This window comes from Ovis canadensis, chromosome 9, assembly GCF_042477335.2.
Source record: "Ovis canadensis isolate MfBH-ARS-UI-01 breed Bighorn chromosome 9, ARS-UI_OviCan_v2, whole genome shotgun sequence".
Classification (NCBI taxonomy): Eukaryota; Metazoa; Chordata; class Mammalia; order Artiodactyla; family Bovidae; genus Ovis; species Ovis canadensis.
The window spans coordinates 87,549,963-87,573,813 of NC_091253.1; the positions used below are offsets into that span (position 1 = coordinate 87,549,963).

The window sequence follows — 23,851 nt, forward strand, 5'->3', positions numbered from 1 at the left end:
ATTTTCTTAATATATTTAAGAATTAATTTTTTCTGTAAAAATTCTTCCTAAAACCAGTTCAACTAGGTCATTTATTAGCTATATGACTTCTCTATTTGCAGTAGCTTAGATGGTAAATAATCTGCCTGTAAAGCGGGAGACTCAGGTTCAATCCCTGGATCGAGAAGATCCCCTGGAGAAGGAATGACAACTCACTCCAGTATTTCTTGCCTGGAGAATTCCATGGACAGAGGAGACTGGTGGGATACAGTCCATGGGGTCGCAAAGAGTTGGACACAATGGAGCAACTAACAAAACACTTCTCTATTAAACTAGAATGATAACAGAATGCACAAAATTTGGGGAAGGACAAATCAAAGAATGTAGGAAAACTGCCAAGCAGAATTTCTGGCACATAGAAATTGCTCAGTAAATGAAAGGGGCCTCTTCCCTCTTAGTGAAAAATAAATCACTGAATTTAATTTCTGTGCATTGAGGACCTTGCTGACAAACTGTTCAAATCAATGAATGCTAAAACCAATGTGTAAAAGGGGAACTTGATGATGATGACCCAATCTGTGTAAACACTGCTCTAAGTGAAATAAGCAGATGTCATGTGCCTCCCATTGATATAACAGGAAGGATACCATGTCACTTTGGAAGCCTTCTTTACAAGAAAGAAAAAAGCAACTAAAATCTAATCAAGCTTCCGTAACAACTACTTACTACATTACAGAAAATATGGAGGATAGAGGATGTTAAACAACATTTTAAGGATAAAGTGAGCCAGAATATAGGAAATTCTATAGGTCAAATGATCTAATTTCTTCATCAGATAAATGACATAGGGGAGAAAAAGGAGAGAGGGGACTGTTACAGACTAAAAGAGAGTTAAGAACCGTATTAATCAAGTGTATGTGTGGACCTCAGTGTGCTCCTGATTCAAACAAACCAACTCTAAAAGAGTAATTTTGAGAAAATAGGAAGAATTAAATATAGACTATTATATGATAGTAAGGAATTTTTGTTCATTTTGTTGGCTGTGATAAAGATATTAAACTTACGTTTAAAAATATTTACTTGTTGGCAATGCTTGTACATATGTGTGTGTATTCAGTCACTCAGTCAAGTCCAACTCTTTGCAACCCTATGGACTGTAGCCCGCCAGGCTCCTCTGTCCATGGTATCTTCCCGGCAAGAATGATGGAGTGGGTTGCCACTTCTTCCTCCAGGGGATCCTCTAGGGATTGAACCCATGTCTCTAAGTCTCCTGCATTGCAAGTGGATCTTTACCCCTGAGCCACTGGGGAAGCCATAGCAATGTTTACTGAACTATTAATGGAAGGAGGTCAGCCCTGGGTGTTCTTTGGAAGGACTGATGCTAGAGCTGAAACTCCAATACTTCAGCCACCTGATGCGAAGAGTTGACTCATTAGAAAAGACTCTATGCTGGGAGGGATTGGGAGCAGGAGGAGAAGGGGACGACAGAGGATGAGATGGCTGGATGGCATCACGGACTCGATGGACATGAGTCTGAGTGAACTCTGAGAGCTGGTGATGGACAGGGAGGCCTGGCGTGCTGCGATTCATGGGGTCGCAAAGAGTAGGACACGACTGAGCGACTGAACTGAACTGAATGGGTGAAATAAAAGGATGTCCGGACTTCCTCTGAAATACTCTAGAAAAACAATGAGGATAAACAAAAAGTGGTGAGAGGAACAGATCTAACAAGGGTAACAGGACATCAATAATTACTAAAGATGTGTGAAAGACACAGAGTTTGTTATACAGGTCTCTTTACTTTTGTGTATGTAAAGTTTTCATGATGAAAGCTTAGAACTTTTTTCAAGGGACATCATCAGATTTTTTTCCCCTCACCTAAAACTTACATAACAGTAGATGTCTTTGTTAGGAATAATATAGGATCAATCAAGAAAAATTTACATATTGCTTGAAACTTCCTTCAATATCAGTTTAAGAATCATTTTAGAAGGCAGAGTTCATAAAACAAGAAATTCTGATGAAAGCATGTACATATCTCACAAAAGGCCATATTTGTACTCAATCCAAAAAAAGAAAAAAGAAAAGGGGAGAAAAAGAGAGTTTAAAAAGTGCCATCGTCAGAGAAGATATTTGTAAATTATGTATCTGACAAGAGGGTAATACCTAAAATACAATATATAAAAAACTCATACCACTTAATAGCAAAAAAAAAAAAAAAATCTGATTAAAAAGTGGGCAGAAGATCTAAGTAGGCATTTTTTCCCAAAGAAGGCAAACAGAGGGCCAATAGGCAAATGACGAGGTAGTCAACATTATTAATCGTCAGGGAAAAGCAAATCAAGACCACAGTGAGATACTGCCTCATGTCTTTGTTAGAATGGTTATTATAAAAAAGATAAGAAACAGCAAGTGTTGATAAGAAAAGAGAACCCCTGGGCACTGCTGGTGGGAAGGTAAATCGGTCTAGCCACTATGGAGGTTCCTTAAAAAATTAAAAACAGAAATTATCATATGATTCAGCAATTCCATTTCTAAGCATTTTATCTGAAGAAAATTAAAAAACAGAAAGATATATGCACTCCCACATTCATTGATACAATATTTGTAATAGCCAAGAAATGGAAACAACATAAGTGTCCATCGATAGATGAAAAGATAAAGAAAATGTGGCGTCTATATACACAGTTGAATATTATTCAGCTTTACACAAGAAGGAAACCTTGCCATCTGTGACAACATGAGTATCCCTGGTGCTAAATGAAATAAGTTGGACAGAGAAATATAAACACTGTATGACCTCACTTATATGTGGAATCCAAAAATCTAAAATCTAAAACACAAAACCAAATTCACAGATACAGAGAATAGACTGGCTGCTGTCAGAGGCAGGGGCGGAGGGGTGGGGAAAATGAGTGAAAGTGCAAAGTGAAGCGGCTCAGTCCTGTCTGACTCTTTGTGACCCCATGGACTATAGCCTATCAAGCGCCTCAGTTCATGGGATTTTCCAGGCAAGAGTACTGGAGTGGGTTGCCATTTCCTTCTCCACAAGATCTTCCCAACCCTGGGATCGAACCCAGGTCTCCCACATTGCGGGCAGACACTTTACCGTCTGAGCCACCAGGGAAGTCCTTGGGAAATGAGTGAAGGGAGTCGAAAGTTACAAACTTCCAGTTACAAAATAAGTCATATGGATGTAATGTATAGCAGGGTGATTACAATTGATACTGTACTGTATAGTTGAAAATTGCTAAGAGAGGAGATCTTAGTTCTTATCACAAGAAAAAAAACTGTATAACTATGTATGGTGACAGATGTTGACCAGACATTTTGGGGAACATTTTGCAAAATATATATAAGTATCTAATCATTACATTGTATGCGTGCCTGTGTGCTCAGTTATGTCCGACTCTTGGCGACCCCATGGACTGCAGCCCGCCAAACTCCTCTGTCCATGGGATTTTCCAGGCAAGAATACCAGACTAGGTTTCCATTTCCTCCTCCAAGGGATCTTCCTGACCCAGGGATCAAACCCACGTCTCCTGTATCTCCTGCACTGACAGGTAGATTCTTTACCACTGAGCCATCTGGGAAACCACATTATGTTGTATACCTGAAACTAATGTTATCTATAAATTATACCCCAATTTAAAAAATGCCATCACCAATAGATAGTATCAAATGATAAATTTTAGTGTATTCCATACATACTTGAGAAATTGCCTCATCAACTGAGGTTCTTTATCCTACCACTAAATGACAGAACTGACTTTAGTGATTTGGCTATTTTATTGGTCTATGTTGGCTATATCAATGATATGGTATTTTATGAAGGTCTACTTTATACTTGATGGTAAAGTATCTAGTGGAGATTTTCAACATAGTATATAAATTTTAAACAGATCAAGGTAATATTTGTGGAAAAAAAGTAGGGTTGTATATCTAGATGGAGCCAAATATACAGGAGAAAACTATAAGAAACCTAATTCTTCAAGATCACTTTAAAATTCTCAATATACTAAAATACACTACAATAATCACTGAGATTACCTTACCTCAAAGTTAAGCTTTGGATTTTCTTAATGTGCTCAACAGAACATTTTTCAACTGATAAAAAATTCAATAATCAGAGGACTCATTTTTTAAGACAAATTTTTAATGACATATGAAGCTTGCTGAAATCTGAAAGCTTGCTACTTCACACATACGTAGCTAAAAAGAAAAAGATATTGGTCAATGTTTGGAAAACACTTTTCCTCATGGAGTAAAAAAGAGATGTCACAATAGGGGAGTCAAAATATGGGTAAGATTAATGAAATCATTGTTAACTTTCAAAGAATGGTTCAAAGTTGGCTTATACAGCAAATACATTTCTAAGGCTAAATATTTTCCAATCAACAAATGTAAGATAAAACTGTGAATGCAACGTTATATATATTTCAAGATAATTGCACTGAAATGAAGTTTTGAGAGTTGTGTTAAGAAAACTGGTTGTAGTGAAAATGAGTCCATTGAGAATCCTGGTTCTATTTATAAATAGCAAGACCCACAAAAGTAAACAACAACTATATTGTTGTCTCTTCACTGAAAAAGGACTTTGATGAGTATTATTTAGAGGGTGTCCCCTTGCACACTGAAAAAGCAACCACTCCGGTCCAATATATGATATAAGAACTATTATCAAGAAAAAAACTTATCAAAATTCCTTGTAATAGAAGCCTAAAACTGACATATTACTTAGCTGTTTTGGAAGCATTCTGGGCATCCCTCTCGGTGATTCATTATTATATGGCTGATAAGGCAGTGAAAAAAGAACTGCCATCTGCAGTGACTTATTTAAGTCTAGGTTTCTAAAACACTGCAACACCAAGATAGATAAAACTGTCTGACATATACTTTGGTTTCAGTTTTATAAAATGTAAGAGGGTCTCTCTCAGTAACTAGTTGTACAGATAATGAAACAGACAGAATATCCTTTTATAATAATAGTAAAACTAATAAAAATGCACTGTAGAATAGAATCTAGAATTTGGTTACAAAGTAAGAATTAATTTCAAGAGTCTGTGTTTGAAGGAGGCTCCTTTGGACCATCCCATGGATGCCAAAATGTAAGAAACAATGATGTCATGTAAAAGTATGTTTCACAAAGGGTATCTTTTAGCAGATTATCTTCAGCAGGTTATGGCTCTCTGAGCTGTAGTTTCCTTAGTAAACTATGAATAACAGCTTTTGAAATGTTGTGAGAATTAAGCAAGGTGGTTTCCCATATGGCTCAGGGGTAAAGAATTTGCCTGCGATGCAGTGATGCGGGTTTGATCCATGGGTTGGGAGGATCCCCTGTAGAAGGAACTGGCAACCCATTCCCGTATTCCTGCTGGAAAAATCGCATGGACAGGATATAGCCTGGGGGGCTACAGTCCATGGGGTTGCAAAGAGTTGGCCATGACTGACTAAACAACAACAATCATACAATGCTCTTAGCAATGGCTGGTGCTAAATAAGAAAACAATAAATGAACAATGAATGAGGGGGAAAAAAGTAAAAACTACCTTTTCCAATCCGGAAACCTTAGGGTCTTTTTCCAAGTTAGTTTTCAGTCCTTGGAATACTACAAATATTGATACTTCTATCAATTGATATGTATTTATTTTGATAAATAATATCTATCAAGGATTGTTGGCTAGTACACAAAAGCATATAGATACTGACCAAACCTGCATTTATGCCTTGTCATTTTCATCTTACAACCTTGAAAAACTGACATCTTGCCTCTAATTTCTTCTATCTCCAAGGAATGAAACTTATCATTCAAAAACTCTACTTCCAAGTCCTCCAACCAATAGCTTCCTCCACAGAATTCAGTTCAGTTCAGTTGCTCAGTCGTGTCCGACTCTTTGTGACCCCATGAACCGCAGCACGCCAGGCCTCCCTGTCCATCACCAACCCTTGGAATTTACTCAAACTCATGTCCATTGAGTCAGTGATGGCATCCAACCATCTCATCCTCTGTTACCCTCCTCTCCTACTGCCTTCACTCTCCCAGCATCAGGGTCCTGTCCAATGAATCAGCTTTTTGCATCAGGTGGCCAAAGCATTGAAACTTTATTCTTCAGCATCAGTCCTTCCAGTGAATGTTCAGGGTTGATTTCCTTTAGGATTGACTGGTTGGATCTCCTTGCTGTCCAAGGGGCTCTCAAGAGTCCTTCATTTATAAAATACTTTATTGCTAAAAATTGCTAACCATAATCTAAGCCTTTAACAAGTTGTAATCTTTTTGCAATAGTAACATCAAAGACGACAGATCACCATAACAAATATAATCATAATGAAAAAGTCTGCAATACTGTGAGAATTACCACACAGTGACACAGGGACAAAAAGTCAGCAAATGCTGTTGGAAAAGTGGTGCTGATAAACTCGTTTGAAGCAGGATTGCTACAAACCCGCAATTTATAAAAACTGCAAACCTGTGATATGCAATAAAGTGAAACAGTAAAAACAAGGCATATCTGTAGTATCCTCCAACTTGCCTTTCCCTCTGTAATCAGCCATGGTTGTTGCTCAGCTTGATAACCTTAATGACTACCCTCACAGAACAAAGTGCTTGTGGAATAAGCCCGAATGTCTCAGCACAGCCTTTAAAATCCTCCACTACCTGGCTTTAAGCCTATTTTTCAAGCTCATCAACTACTATATGAACTTCTTTCCCTGTACACCCATTAACACATAGTGTATAACACTGGGTGATAGTTGCTTATGTGTTTGTTTCATGAAGCCTGGATTGTACAATCTTAGAGATAATGCTTATAAGAGCATCCTGTAAATAGTATTAATCGTTGTCACTACTTTTTGGTCCTTTCCCTCAAGTCCATTGGACAGTACAGAGACTAAGTGAATAAGAATTCAAAATGTGCTAATACTCTACTTTTATTACAGTATGAGTTATCCAGCAAGAGACCCTGTCGTGGGCACTATTCTTGTTGACGTGTGGCCCACATCTGCCTGTCCCTTCCTGACCACACCTAATTTATTGCTGTATATCTCTGCCACTACCTTTCTGTACCTCTGCAATAAAGAGTTTTTTGATTTCAAAAAGAAAAGGTGCTAACACCCAAATGTTCAACAACTGATGCATGCTAAGGAAAATGTGGTAAATCCCCAAAATATATTTCTATTTGGTAACAGAAAGTATTGAAACACTGATTCATGATTTAAATGGGTGGACTTTGAAAATAATATGCTAAATGACAGAAACCAGTCACACACAAAAATCACAAATTATATGATCCTGTTCACCTACAATGTCCAGAACAGGTAAATACACAGAGACAGAAAGTAAATTAGTGGTTGGCAAGGACTTCTCTGGTGGCTCAGACAGTAAGCGTCTGCCTACAATGCGGGAGACCCAGGTTTGATCCCTGGGTTGGGAAGATACTCTGGAGAAGGAAATGGCAACCCAGTACTCTTGCCTGGAAAACCCCATGAACAGAAGAGCGTGGTAAGCTATAGTCTATGGGGTCAAAAAGAGCTGGATACAACTGAGTGACTTCACTCAAGGGCCGGAAGAGAGGGAAGACTAGAAAATAGCTGAAGGGTACCAGATTTCTTTCTAAGATGATGAAAATATTCTGAAATAGACAGCGGAGATAACTGTACAACTCCATGAAAACTGCTAACATCTGCTGGATCATCGAAAAAGCAAGAGAGTTCCATAAAATCATCTACTTTTGCTTTACTAACTATGCCAAAGCCTTTGACTGTGTGGATCACAATAAACTGTGGAAAATTCTTAAAGGGATGGGAATACCAGACCACCTGACCTGCCTCCTGAAAAATATGTATGCAGGTCAAGATGAAACAGTTAGAACTGGACATGGAACAACAGACTCGTTACAAATAGGAAAAGGAATACATCAAGGCTGTATATTGTCACTCTGCTTATTTAACTTCTATGCAGAGTACATCACGAGAAATGTCAGGCTGGATTAAGCACAAGCTGAAATCAAGAATGCCTGGAGAAATATCAGTAACCTCAGATAAGCACATGACACCACCCTTACTGCAGAAAGCAAAGACGAACTAAACAGCCTCCTGATGAAAGTGAAAGAGGAGAGTGAAAAAGTTGGCTTAAAGCTTAACACTCAGAAAACTAAGATCATGACATCCAGTCCCATCACTTCATGGCAAACAGATGGGGAAACAAAGGAAACAGTAAAAGACTATTTTGGGGGGCTCCAAAATCACTGCAGATGGTGACTGCAGCCATGAAATTAAAAGACGCTTCTTCAAAGAAAAGCTGCGACCAACCTTCAGGTCAGTTCAGTCACTCAGTTGTGTCCGACTCTTTGTGACCCCATGAATCACAGCACACCAGGCCTCCCTGTCCATCACCAACTCCCGGAGTTCACTCAAACTCACATCCATCGAGTCAGTGATGCCATCCAGCCATCTCAACCTCTGTCGTCCCCTTTTCCTCCTGACCCCAACCTCCCCCACCATCAGAGTCTTTTCCAATGAGTCAACACTTCACATGAGGTGGCCAAACCTAGACAGCATACTGAAAAGCAGAGACATTACTTTGCCAACAAAGGTCCATGTAGTCAAAGCTATGGTTTTTCCAGTAGTCATGTATGGATGTGAGAGTTGGACTATGAAGAAAGCTGAGCACTGAAGAAATGATGCTTTTGAACTGTGGTGTTGGAGAAGACTCTTGAGAGTCTCTTGGACTGCAAGAGATCCAACCAGTCCATCCTAAAGGAAATCAACCCTGAATATTCACTGGAAGGACTGATGCTGAAGCTGAAACTTCAATACTCTGGCCACCTGATGTGAAGAACTGACTCACTGGAAAAGACCCTTATGCTGGGAAAGAATGAAGGCAGGAGAAGGGGCCGACAGAGGATGAGATGTTTGGATGGCATCACTTACGCGATGGACATGAGTTTGAGTAAACTCCGGGCGTTGGTGATAGACAGGGAAGCCTAGTGTGCTGCAGTCCATGGGGTCGCAAAGAGTCAGACAGGACTAAGTGACTAAACTGTAGAAAATACTAAGAACCACTGAACCGTACCCTTTAAATGCATGAATTGAATAGTTTAATAACTGTATCTCAAACAAGTTGCTAAAAAAAGTGCTAACAGTTAAAGAGAATCAAAATTCTTGACTTTGATGTTGCATTTAAAATGTTGCTACAGGAGCTGAATCTGCCTGCCAAAGCAGGAGGCACGAATTCGATTCCTCATGTGGGAGGATTACACATGATGCAGAGCAATTAAGCCCCCTCCAGGGGATCTTATAGAAATTCCTGTATCCTTCCTTTTACCCTTGCTTTATTATATGTGTGCATGTGTATACAAACAAATGGATGTAAGTGTGTGTTTTCATGCTCAGTCACTAAGTTGTGTCTGACTCTTTGCAACCCTATGAACTGTGGTCCACCAGGCTCCTCTGTCCATGAGATTTCCCCGGCAAGGCTACTGGAAGGGGTTGCCATTTTCTTCTCCAGGGTATCTTCCCAACCCAGGGATCACACCTGAATCTCCTGCACTGGCAGACGGATTCTCTACCACTGAGTCACCTGGGAAGCCCCCTAAGCACTGGACCATTAAAGAATCCCCAGACTCTTTGTTCTTAGCAACTAGGCTATATTACTTCTTTGGACCTTACTTTTCTGTTTGTTACTGTCTCAACAATGTAGATTCTAGGAAACAACTCAAATTTTTTAAACAATGGTTTTTACTATGACTCTCATAGGGAGAAATACTTCTATTTAGGGAAGAATAATTCATAAAAAGACGATCATACACAATCAGCTCATATTTACTGTCCTTTCATTTTTTTATACCTCAAACATTTTTTAATACTGACCAATAAACATCAAACATGCTTATTGCTAGGCATAGTTCTTCGCTTCCAGGAAAAAATAAAAAACTTCCCCTCCCTCCTTTTTAAATGCAGGAGTATTTAATAGGAAAAGAGAAATAGGCTAATAAAATTTCTACCACCAAATAAAGTGACAGGACAAAAATGACTTCAGTATTCTTGCAGTTTGCAAATGTTTTCCATTTGCTTTAAAAGCACGTCTTACTGACAGATTCCTTCTCCACCTCTTATTCTTTTGAAGCGCAAGGAATGCTAGCATTTCAACTACTTATTTATATATTTTATTTCAAAAATCTCATTTGCTTTTTAAGATTTCTCCACAAATTCTGCCTCGGCAAACTATTTACTCATGGGCTAGAAAGTGAGTTCTCTTACTGCACCGCAGACTGAGTGATGAATGAGTTTCACAAGCAGGCCAGAGGCAGAAGCAGGTCACAGGCTGGCTAGCACAGCAGATAGCATGGACCTAGATCCCTGGGGGGTTACAGCTGTGACAGCCAGCAGGCACTTCTGGTGTCTCCCAAGACCTCTCTCCTTCCCTTCCTCCTCAGCAAATGAGTCCAGGGTAGCCCTTAGGAGTAGCCATGTGATACAGTTCTGGACTCTGGGATGCTGGCAACACGGCGTGCAGGGTGCGGCTTCCCAGGAACAGCCTTTTCTCTGCTCTTTGGTTCCCTCCTCTTCCTCTGGCTGGACTGGGGACAAGAGGCTTCACGCTCATGTGGCCATCTTGGACCATGAAGGAAGAGCAAGTGCTGGGGACAGCAGAGCAGCAGGAAGCAAGAAGATATCTGGGCCTTCATGACTTTGTAGAGACATGTATAGCCCTAGACCATCTGCCTTCAGGTTATTTTCATGTATGACTGGAAAAGAAGCTGGTTTTGCCTAAGCTGTTACTGTTTTGTACTTTCTGTCACTCACATCTAAACCTAATCCTAAAGGGCACAGAGGTCCAGTAGCTCTGGCAGGATTCCTTGTTGGGATTCTTCATCAAAGATTCATACATTTTACAGGCACCCATAAACTTTTTGAAACTATATGTGAAGTCATGTGTGCATTCATGCACTTTTCAGGGAAAAGAGGCTCACAGCAACTCACTTAACTTTTCAGATCCTCAACTTTCTTATCTGTAAGAAGGGGAGAACATCGCTCACTTCTGCAGTTGACTTCAGGAGCAGATATAAACTGCATACAGTGAGTAGCATGGCGAAGAGTGCCTAACATGAGAGGTACTCTTCTTATTCCCAAATTTTGTGAACAGTCTTATTGCATTTCCTATGAAGCTGAAGTCTAACTGACATCTATGCTATGACTTCTCTTACTCACTCTCATTAAATTGCGACACTGGTTGTCAAGAACACAGATTATTTCTCTACGTCTCCTGCATTCATTTCTTTTTCTCCATACCAGGTATTATCCCCCATCTCCTCACACCCTATCCCTCCAGTTATAGCTTTTGCCATCTCTTCTCTGAGACCCCTAACAGGTCTTCTACTTTTTTAAAAAATTAATTATTTTTGTGTGTGTGACTATGTCACATAGCTTGTAGGATCTTAGTTCCCCCACCAGGAATTGAACTCTGCAGTAAAAAGGCCCTGGCAGTGAAAGCACCAAGTCCTAACCACTGGATTACCAGAGAATTCCCAGGTCTTCTCATTTTTGGTCTCTTCTCACTCCATTCCACTCTCTACCAGGCTATCAGATTAATTTACCTAAGGTCCTGGACTGCCAATGGTTTTCCAATGACCATCAAACAAAATACAAACTCCATACTCTAAAAGCAGTCAAGCTGTACAACACAGAAGAACTTATGATTAATAAAAACCTAGATTTGAGTCTCAGTTTTACCTCCTTACTTGCTTTATGATCTTGGAAAGACTAGGTAACTTCTCAGAACCTAAGTAACCCTAGCTCTAGAGATAACAGGACCAGCTACACAGGGTTACAGAGAGGATACAAGAGATATGACATGTAAAAGGACAAGTTTGGTGCCTGGTACATACTAGATGCTCAGTAAATATGTGACTTTCTTTCTCTGCATGGAATGGTCATAGACTAAAAACCCAAGTCTAAGGCTTATCCCTTATCCACTAACCTGTTACTTTCATAATTTGTGCTGGTCAAACCAGATTATTTGAAAACCCCCAAGCATAAATTCTGTATTCTTTTACTCAATTTTGAAATTTTGCTCAGGCTCATCCTTTCTTCCTTCCTTCCATTCTTTCTTCCTTTTCCCCTCATTTAATATGTTGAAATCCTATTTGGCCTTTAAGGATTGCCATCAATTGCCATCTCCTCCGTGGAGGCTTTTCCTGGTGTTGCCAGTCAGATATAAACTCTCCTTGCTTTAAGGCCATGTTCTCCAGGTGTCTCCCATATCAAATCACATTTCTGTCTTGCCTTATTCTGTGTGCTTGTTATCCCTCCTAAAGACTAGAGATGCCTTGACAGCAGAATTAGAGCCCTCTCCTCCTCTGCATATTTAATGGCCCTAGCTCAGATCTTTTAATCTGTATTTACTGAATTAAACCTCAAAGTTCTCAGGCGGAGCTCTTTTTAATGTATTCCTAGATCCTTTTTTTTTTTTAAATACTTTTACAACACCATGAAGACAGGATGATTAAAGCGTATCCAGGGAATACTCTATTTTAGGTTCCTTTCATTGTCCAAAAAAGGAGGCAATGGCTTCTGGATGCAGAACACTTAGTAGTCGATCCAGCACTGTTACCCATCATTCAAAACCATTTATTTTTGTGTCCACTGAGTATGCAGGACTTTTTCCTTTCCTTTATTTTCTAAGAGTCTGGCTCTGCCTCTTACTTCCTCAAAGCCCGCAAGGCTTCTTTTTCTTTTCTGTATTTCAGCAACAATGAATCTCGTATCTGGCTTTGAGCACCCCTCCTAAAGATGATGGATAGGAGCAAGGCCTTCTGGGACACATTAGCACAGCTGCCAGTGGGCAGGAGGTGCTTATAAAATAAAAAGACTCGGGATTCTGGGAACATATGTGGAGCTATAAGTGAACCGCCCAACACAGTTGAAAAGAAACACCCAAGAACACTTCCTTTTATTCTTTTTAAGTTGTGCGTGGAAGAGGCAAATCATATTAGATTGCAAGTAACTCTCTGAAGGATTCTTTTCCCCTAGTGTCACCATGTGCTAATATCATAACCTTTACCTATCAGGTCCATGTGCTTTAGAATCATAGGAAGATTGTAAAGTCAAGTTTAAAGCAGCAAAAGTCTAGTTTTTAATTTATTGGGTAATACTGAGTATTACTCTCTGACTTGGAACATTTTTTCATGTAATTAAAAAAAAAGAATAAAATCCACACAACCGTAAGGTTTAAGGAAGCTTCAGTTCAAGCTGTGAATAAGTAAGTAAGACGTCATTAGAAAAACCAAACAAATCACCAAGATACAGACATTAGGCATCACAATGTAAACTCAGTTTCAAACAGAAAATTATTTTATAGGTAAAGCTCTCATACATACTAGAACTGAGAGAGTATTTATAGAATCTGTGAAGTTGCTAATGTGTTACACAGTCATTGCATTTAAAAAGGAAGCACTGATCAAGATAGATACTTGGGGAAAAGAAAGTATCTCTTATGTATCCGTAAGACATAGAAACTTGCTTAATCTATCTTTTGGGAAGACAGCTGGGGAGGAAAATGAGTAGATTTAAAAAGCTTGTGATGTATAGAGAGAAACAGCTTTGCCAGATATTTGCAAAAGGAAAAGCTGGAGAAACCATAGCAAAAAGAAGTAAACTTCTTTTAGTGAGGCAGTCTTTCTTGAGACCCTACTGGCAGTGGCGACTCTTCTCCAACACTACAGGCCACATATAAAAGGGTTCCCTCTTGCAAGAGCAGAATACACTGTGAAGATCTTCAGAGGTGGTCAGACAGGAAAGAAGCAGCCAACAGCAGGAGGCCAGTACCGACCATGAGCTGGGCCAGGCTAGCCAGGGTGGCGAATGAGAACAGTTAGAGCTATGACATAGGATAACTCGCTCTGCGGGTATCTGCAAAGCTCACAAATGACCCCTAATTCACAGCCATGCTGGGGAATTTGATTCCACCCCTTAGCTGAACGGGCCAAGAGCTCTTGACACCAAACTAGGCCCATCAAGAATGTGGAACTGGACCAGAGGCTGGACTTGTAGATGTGACTTTGAGAGCCCTGGGAGTTGTGGGGAGACTACCAGGTGGCCTGAGAAACGGCAAAAAAGAAGTTAGTCTGCTGAAAAAGAGTAAAGCAAATATGAGGAAAGAAGCAGAGAGAGGAACAGCGGGTCAATACTCCCCTGGATTCCTGTTTTCCATTCTTGGCCCTGTCCTTTACTAAAGGCCCAGACGCATCTCGCCCTTGCCCTCTAGTACTCCCCAACTGTCTCTTGACCCAAGCTGTCGCCTCTGTTTTTCGCTAGGCTGGCTTGAGGGGGTTTCTGCTATCCGCTGACCTGCTACCCTGCAGGCACTGATGGTATAACTGGGGGAAGGTGGCACCTCATCTAACAGCCATTCTCAGTCAGTGAAAGCATTTCATTAATCACATGCAGAGCCATCATTCTCAATAAGTACTATGACAGACTACAACCAGAAAAGTGTCTTTCTCAGAAAATAGGGCTTTCTTGGTCTGTCCCAGTAGAGCTGAGGGCCTCTGATCAGTTGAGGGGACAATGATGAGGATGGCGATGTGAGAATGACAGCAGTTACTGAGTGCCGTAACAACCTACTGAGCCTTTAACTGTGTATGACATCATAGTGCGTGAGTGAAAGGCGCTCGGCCGTGTCCGGCTCTTTGCAACCCCATGGACCATAGAGTCAGTCTATGGAATTCCCCAGGCCAGAATACTGGAGTGGGCATCCTATCCCTTCTCCAGGGGTTCTTCCTGACCCAGGGATTGAACCAGGGTCTCCCACATAACAGGCGGATTCTTTACCAACTAAGCTATCACGGAAGCCATGCCTGGAGCTTAACATAAATTGTCTTTCTTCCTCCCAACTCTTCAAGGTAGTTAAGAGTAGGGTTTTGTTTGGAAAGGTTTTATGACACACTGTACAATAGAGACGTCATCCGGGAGAGGCCAACGTGCTGGGAAGGCAGGTGCCACGGGAGGGTACTTAGCATGACAGATTCATCATGATTTACGAGCTGGCCATGGGTCTTGCAGTCTCAAAAAATGCCCATGGTGTCCCAGGACTGGCTAGATTTAAGAATGCTGAATCATGTAACCAAGTTCACTAGAGACTGATATATAAACCAGATGCCAAGTTATTAATTTACCATGAGATGTATCACTGCCAAGCAGCCTGGATACTGATGCTGGCCTGAGAACTCTCTGTAGACATACTGCATCAGGAGTCAAACTATTAGAAGGATATTTGGGTGGTTAGATGATTTGGATGTTAGACCCAGAGATCTGACAGCTGCTACATTCATCTCCATAAAGGGGATTTAAGCTACCAGGTGAACCAGACACTTAGGCACCGTTTCTTTGGATGCTGCCAGGAGGCTTCTTCCAACAAATGCTTCCATAACCATCCTAGGCTTCTAGAACTGACCAGTTCTCCTTCTGAAGGAAAGGTTCTTTATTTAGATATCCAAATACCCAAACAGTCTTCTGTGTCTGGGAGTCATTTTATTTATTTAAGGTTATTCTGCATTTTGGTCTGACTCATTATTTCATGATTGAACAGTCTGAAGCAAAAGAATAATTTTATTTTCTTTCCATATTTCTCAACAGAGTTCCTAACTATCACTCATATGTGTCATTTATAATATGAATACTGTATTGTTTTACAAATACGGTAAAGAACATAAGTTTTGGAGTCAGAAAGACCTGGGATGAAATTCTGGCTCTTCCATTTTTAAGTTTAATGATTCAAGACCAGTTAATTTCTCATGGCCTCAGTTTCCCGACTTATAAAATGGGGATACTGCCCACCCCTTCACAGCAAAAATGAGATTTAATGAGGTTATGTACTCGAAACACCTGGCACAGAGCTGGGTGTAAAAAATAAAGATGATCAGAACACTTTGCAGCAAAAATAACATAGATCGCAACCATTTAGATTCTCCTTGGCTTCTAACTATGCATTGTTTTGTTTGTTATTCTCCCAATGTGGTTTCACTTTGATTTTTATAATCATATTAGTGTTACTTTAAAAACTAATTTCCCTGACTTTGAGTTGGATAAATAAAAATGAATTGGGCATGAGTACACTGATTTCTTTGGCTTACCATTCTCTTTCTCCACCAGAAATAAACATATGACACAGTCTGCTTTTTGTCTTTTTCTTCCTGTTATCCTAGAGAAGATATCTTTTATGAACACTGGTCATTTTTTTTTCATGTAAGAGATTTGCACCTAATTCTGAAGCTTGAAAATGCCTTAACTGTGAAAGTGCTATGAAATTATAGAGCTTTAGTAACAAACTTATTCTTTTTTTGCCAATTAATTCAGTTTACTCTTTTAAATGTCATAATTCCCCAAATTACATGGTTTCTCCTATATAAATGTGTCTATCCTAATATATATTCAGCTACTCTATCTCCTGCATTTGCATATGTAATTATGGCCTTTCTTTTCAATTAGATTATAACCCCTACAAGAGCAGAGGTAGATATTGTCTCTTCCTATCTTCGCTGTCATATGCTATACTGAAAAGGTATTCAACTTTTATTGATGATAAATGCTACAATGTGGAAATAAAAGTAACAGATATATATGTTTATCTTCTCATCTGTTAATTATATGCACATTTTCTGAAGGTATAGATCTGATTTTAAATGTCTATTTCATTTTTGTAATGTAAGGTTTTATGAACCTGTGTTCATTTTTTCTCTAAATTAAACATTTTCTTTCCCTTTTATCTGACTTTAACACCAGTAATCTTATGTATACCCTAGATACTTCCTACATTAAGAGAAACTTCTGACTTTAGCTCTTATGTCTTTACTTTTAATCCATACAGTATGTTATCCTTTGTTTTACTTCTTTAACTTTACTTCACATCTGCTTATATTTCTCCAGTGATCCCAGCCCAATACTGAATGTTTATCTTGAATTGTAATATTCAAGCTTTATACTCTTGAGATCCTTGGGGAAAGATGACTATTTAGTTTGGGCTACTGTCACATACCTAATGAAGATATCTAAACACTTAGTACAATATATAAATGAAAATAAATATTAAAACCAGAGTAATACAGTACTGAGAGAACAAGAACAAGCACCATGACTGATCTATGTGACGATTAAAATCCCCATTACCAATTCCACTACAAAGTATGAATTAAAATTTTACAATCTGAGAACATGGGTATTTCCAAAATGGAAACCTCAGTAGGCAGTATACACAACAGGATGAGGAGAGAGGAAAATCTACAGTATATGCCAGACACAGTGCCAGAAATTTCTTATATTTCAGCTCACTTCAATAGCACATCTATTCTGCTGCTGCTGCTGCTAAGTCGCTTCAGTGGTGTCCGACTTTGTGCGACCCCACAGACGGCAGCCCACCAGGCTCCCCCGCCCCTGGGATTCTCCAGGCAAGAACACTGGAGTGGGTTGCCATTTCCTTCTCCAATGCATGAAAGTGAAAAGTGAACGTGAAGTCGTTCAGTCGTGTCCGACTAGTAGCGACCCCATGGACTGCAGCCCACCAGACTCCTCTGTTCATGGGATTTTCCAGGCAAGAGTACTGGAGTGGGGTGCCATTGCCTTCTCCAACATCTATTCTAGGTTGATGGTATTACTCTACCTTAAGGTGGCGCTAGTGGCAAAGAACCTGCCCACCAACACAGGAGATTCAAGAGAGGCAGGTTTGATCCCTAGGTTGGGAAGATCCCCTGGAGTAGGAAATGGCAACTCACTCCAGTATTTCTGCCTGGGAAATCCCATGGACAGAGCAGCCTGGGGGTTACAGTCCATGGAAATGCAGAGAGTCAGACACGACTGAGCAACTGAGCACAAACACACTACTAACACTTACAATTTAACATGATAAAATTAAATGCTAAATATGCTCCTTTTGCTTTTTGTGAACATTAATTTCAGGGTCTTTATTCTGAACCTATGGCTAGTTTAACATTATAGAACTGTTTTCCATATTTTTCAGTACAATCACAAAATAAATTCCATAAAGTCGTATGAGGAGCCTGGTTTATAAATTCCAATATTAATCATGGAAAGACATATAAACAAATACATTTAAGGAGTCTATGTAAGGTCAGTTTTTTTATGAACCAAACAGTACTGAAGGAAAAAAAAAATCCAAACTCGATTTTGTTTTTAGGACTAAAACCAAGGAGATTAACTTATTTTTGTAGTTAAGAACTAGCGCCTGCCTAGGGGGCAGTGGGCTTGGCAGAATATTCAATGATCTCACCAAGAGCCCATGTAACATAATGACATTAGACTGTGTGTTTACAGTAGGTAATACCACTGAAGCATAAAACACAATGCATCCTGACATAATTCAGTTTGTAAAACCAAATGCATTCAATAGCCCCATAAAATAATGGCAAACAATGGAATATGTCTGAATTACACAGACTAGGAACATAGATATCCATGTACTTATCCACCCATTCAATATACTGAACATCTCTGCAGCACTGGGTACTATAAGGAACATAATGACAAATCACACGTGACCATTTCCTTTGGAAACCTACAATCTAGGTGGGAGACAAGATATGGATGACTAAAACGTGAAGACCAGGTGAGAAACAGCATAAACGTGATGCCATGAAGTATTACAGGATGTCAGAGAAAGGCAGCATCATGGGTGGAGAGGGTATCCAGGAAAGGCTTCCAGATGGCACTGGAGCTGTCTGGAAGTGTGGACTGGATTTCAGCAAAAAAGGGAGAGATGCCCAGGCAGAGGGAGTGGTCCAGACTTGGGAGGCCACTGGCCCCTTTGACCAGAGCAGAGATTGTATATAAGGGAAGGAAAGGCAAAACTGGGCCTGGAGGTTTAGCAGGGCCCTCAAGGCTGGTCCTGGAGTGACAGGACCACTGAAGGTTTTCCTCCTAGAGAAGGAAATGGCAACCCACTCCAGTACTCTTGCCCGGAAAATTGCATGGACGGAGGAGCCTGGGAGGCTACAGTCCATGGGGTTACAGAGTCAGACACGAATGAGCAACTTCACTCACTACTTCAGTCAGGCTAGCAGAGTGACAGGACCCCTGAAGGTTTTCCTTAGGGAATGACACAATCCACCTGTTCCTTTAAGAACTCAGTAGGGCAGGTTGGAAGAAGTGATTGAAGGCTGAAATTCCATTTAGGAGGCTTTATTTTGGTCCAGGCATTTGAATATGAAGGAGAAGTGGAGGGAAGGAAACTAACATTTATTAAGAGCTCATTTTGTGTAAGGCATTTGTTTTAGCTTTAATATTTCACTTAAATCTCATGGAAAAAACTCTGAAAGGTAAATAGTGTTAACTCAGGTGTTTGGTTGAGGAAATTAAGGCTCCAAAAGATGAGCAGTTTGCCTAAGGTCACTGAATTAGTAAAACACAAAGCGGGAGGGGACAGGAGTCAGCAGCTGAGACTTTAATGTCCAGGTTACCTATACTAGACCAGGCTGATAAAAAGATTTCTTTTCAGAGGTTCCCTGCTATTCAGGATTGGGAGTTCAATATTTTAGCTGTGTCTCTGGTACAGATCTAGAGATATTTACATAGACTGGGAGAAGGATTCTGACAACACAGAGATTTAACGCTGAATGCTTGAATACTGAAATTACACAAACTCTTCTGCCCCCAAACAACCACAGAAACCTGCCTGCTGCACAGACAGCGTCTAATGACTGGACAGTGTCTCATCCATCTGTGATCCCCCTCAGGAGTATGCCCAGGGTCTGGCACTGCCAGGGCTCAAGAAAAAAGCTGTCATACTTTCACAGATGAGGTCACCCCAACCCCTGGGATGAATTTTGCTCCTCACCAGGTGAATATAAGGCTAGGCCAGGAGCTCAGTAGCATGGCGACTTTCTGCCCATCTTCTCTGTTCTTCCGTCTCAGCTGTTAGCTCTGGGTGTTCTCGCTTAGCATTGGGACCTAGCCTTCTACTTCAGCTTACAGTAGGTACAACCCTGTCTTGCTTCTTAGACCAGCAGCTTTATCTTTGAACTCTGCCACACATCAGTTCCTCTCTTTCCAAGAAGATATGAAATATAGCAGGACTTCTCTGATACCGACTCTCGTCTTTTTGAAACCTGCCAGGCTTCCCTCACGTGGTGCTTATGTGCCAAGTCTACTGTAAAGGTCCCCAGACTGTTTCAGATCGCCTAGACTACTTCTGCTGGTCTGGAAAGTCATTAGACCCCAGCTCTTTCTGGTCTAGCCTGTGCTTCCACGTGATGAAAAGACTTTTGGCGATAATCATTGTAATAGTACTGGTAGTACCCATACTTACATAGCATTTACTATGTGCCAGGCATTGTTCTATGTGTCTTATAAATATTCATTCCTATAGGCATTACATTATTAATAGCCTCATTTTATTGATGAAAGAAAAGCAAAACAGAAAACCTGAGGTCGAGAGATTACTTTACTTGTCTAAGGCGACACAGCTTGCGAATGGCAAAGCCAGAATCTCAGCCCAGGCATTCTGGCTAGAGTTCATTTCCATAACCACTCTGCTCTCCTGCCTCTCCAGTGGCAGTGAGAAGATGAAGAACATGTCATTAGTGAATGTACTTTCTAACTTAAATGCTCTGTTTAATACTACTGGCGTAATACTGCTACCAATGCTTATCAGGCTTAGGATAATTTTTAACTATAAATCTGAACCCTAAAATCAGTTACAAAAAAAGCCCTTTACATGATGCTGAAACGTTGATATATGAGTATTTTCATTGTGACTGAAAATACTACAGATGTTCTGCATTTAGACTAGTCTAACAAGACAGTAGGATTCAAAGACAATGCCACTTTGTTCAGCAAAAATAATCCAAGAATACTGGTAGAGAAGATAATCATGAATATGACTTTGACAGACAGGGAAGCAAATGTGAACATTTAAAAATCAAAGTAGAGTTGCTACGAGGATAGATCTTAGAAGTCTTCGTCACAAGGGAAAAAAAATGAAAGTAGAGACAGTTGACATTGTGGCAAATTGGATAGTTCTGCACACTCTGGTTTATTTGACAAAATGACACATTTCATTGTTATCAATTCAGAAGGTGAACATCTGACTATATTACAATCAAGAATCAAAATAAGAATTAAATAAGCCTATAATAATACCTATGTTTATAGGTAGTGTGGACTCCTCTGATTTGTATTATTATTCTGACTTAAATATAAATCAGTCATTAAAAAAAAACCAAACTGGTTTATATTTATTTATGACGGGCTGGAGATAAGTGATCAAGACATACCAGAGAGGTGGGCAGTGCAGAGACCATAGGTCCTTGTGGGCCAGAGTAAGATACTGAATTCTGTTCTCAGTATCAGAGGAAGGTTTCACGTTAGGGGAGTGAGGTAATCTCATCTACATTTTTAAAAGATCACTCTGGTTGCTATTTGCAAAGTGCATTTCAGGGAGTGAAGGATGGATTCACAGAGACCAATTAGGAAGCTACTGTAGTAGGGAATAGAAGACAGTGGCTTGGACTCAAATTGTACCAGTAGAAACACAGAGAAGTAGATGGAATAGGGACATGTTTGGATGTAGCGCTGACAGGACATGTTGATAAATTAGATGTGGGAAGTTAGAGAAAAAGAGCAATCAGGAATGTCTTCAAGTGAATGACTGTGTGATTGAGCAATAGGTGGAAAACTAGGAGAAAAACAAATTTTAGGAGAAATTCAGATCTGTAGAATTAATAAGTAGAATAATAGTACAGTGATATCTGCAGTCGAGGAAATGATGGACAACCAACTTTGCATAAAATCATAGGGAATATAATCACTCATTATTTGGCTTTCCTATAAGCCTACCACCGGTCCAGGACCATTTTCAACTTTGGAAATGAAATGAAAATTAAGTCACCCTTTCTGGCCTTATGGGGGCATATCTTATTTCATAGAACAGCTCTAAACATGCTGAAGGGTGTGAGCACATGGCAGGTTATTCGGAAGATGTGTGGCGGGGGCTTCCTTGGTGGATCAGTGGTGAGGAATCTGACTTCCAGTGCAGGGGACACGGCTTTGATCCCTGGTCTGGGAAAATCCCACATGCCATGGGGCAACTAAACCTGAGTGCCACGACTACTGAGTCAGTGCTCTAGAGCCTGGGAACCACAACTACTTAGCCCCTGGGCTCTACCCGTGCTCTGCAACAGGAAGAGCCACCGCAATGAGACGCCCGCACACTGCAATGAAGAGCAGCCCCCAGGCACCGCAACAAGAGAAAAGCCCAGGCCACAGTGAAGATCCACCCCAGCCGAAAATGAATAAACCTTAAAATAAAAGACAAAGAAACTGGTGAACTCAGTGGCACTGCTTGCCCCCTTACAGCTGGAGGCCACGTAGGCTACAGGTCAAAGAGGGGAGCCAAGAGCTCTCAAAACTGCTGGGTACCATGAATCTGAATGACTTCATCCCCCTCCTATAAAATTTATAGTCTGTCCTGTGTGTATGTATGTGTACATATGTATGTTTTTGTGTGCACATACATGTACATTTCTCTCTGAGACAACTGGCGGAAAAGATAGGTATGCTCCCAATATTTTTCCAATTATCTAATCAGCGCCTTCCCACAGTGTTTTTTTTTTAAATGAAGAGTCATTCCAAACCTGCAGCATGTCACCAAGGTCTGCTGTGCTAATGTCTGGATCTTCAGTGGTGTTGAAGGGCACGGGAGTTATGCGTACAAGGGTGAGCACTCTAGGTTCTGGGTATCTCCATAGCATCATCCCTGGGCTATCTTCAGTTTCATTGTAAAACAAGACTTCATAGACACCAGGCATTTTCAAAGGTTCTGTTAAATGAAAGTATAATTAACTGTATGCTTCTGAAGTGGGACATTTTGGTTTATTAAAGCAAGAACAAATTATGAATATAAAAGAAAAGAATATAAAGAAGCTGTCTGATCATGTTTAAATGGTTTAAGAGAGGAACAAATCAAGAATCTTCCCTTAAGAGAGACTGAAAGGCAAAGTACTGTTTTGGTACGACAGGTATTCTATGCACTTAGTTTTCAAGTGATGTTGAACTGTTATCATTTACTTAATATGGATGTAAACACACAATCATAGTGAGGCTATCGCTACTTACCAGCATCCCGTATATATTGAAATAGACCTGTCCGTAGGTCATCTGAACTTTGTTCACTTTTAAATATCTGATTTTTTTCCAAAGGAGATGGCATTTGTGGAACTGCTTCAGAAACTTGTGCTTCAAAATTTCCCTCCTCGTTAAGGTATCCACTGAGTAGTTCGTGTAGAAGAACTAAGCAATTCAAATGTTCTTGACCCCAGAAAACCTTTAAAATCATATGAAAAATTTTACTGGCTTTAAATACAGATATCTCATGAGGATAATTAGGTACAATTATATTTGAACTAGTTCAAGACTATAATTACATTTATTTTAATTACTGATAATAACCAACCTGTAATTTTTAAGAAGCAACTGACCTTTGGGATGAAATTCTATTCTTGGGCAAATACATAGAAACAAGAAAATCAAGCAAATCCTGTAATGTGTGGGTAGCAATCAATTTTAAATGCTGAATTGATAAAATTATGTAGATCAGAGGTAATATTTATGAATTAACTTAGCTAAGTGGGAAAAGAACATTGAATACAGTATGAGAGAAGCAATGAAGATCCTTTCAGGTCAAAATGTTAATAATAATAGGTTTGTAGAATAGCTTTTATTTTGTCATGAGATTACATGAACACATCCTGCTATTAGGGTTCCTTTCTTTGTACTTTTCACTCTTCAGAGAAAAAGAGAAGGAAGATGCTCAATAAGCTTGAACTTAAAAGGCTCCCAACTTCAGTGTTTAGTGAGAAAGTACCAA

At 40.0% G+C, this 23,851-nt stretch overlaps 1 protein-coding gene across 4 annotated transcripts in view; it reads right to left on the reverse strand.

Annotated features, from left to right (window-relative positions):
* The window catches only part of VPS13B (vacuolar protein sorting 13 homolog B), a 787,290-nt gene that overhangs the window by 138,442 nt on the left and 624,997 nt on the right, over window positions 1–23,851 (reverse strand). For all 4 annotated transcript variants that reach the window (XM_069600522.1, XM_069600521.1, XM_069600524.1 and 1 more), the window contains exons 38-39: window positions 23,101–23,308; window positions 22,620–22,804 (exon numbers count right to left, since the gene is read on the reverse strand). In XM_069600522.1, coding sequence (XP_069456623.1) covers window positions 22,620–22,804; window positions 23,101–23,308 — 393 coding nt within the window. The remainder of the gene's footprint in view (window positions 1–22,619; window positions 22,805–23,100; window positions 23,309–23,851) is intronic.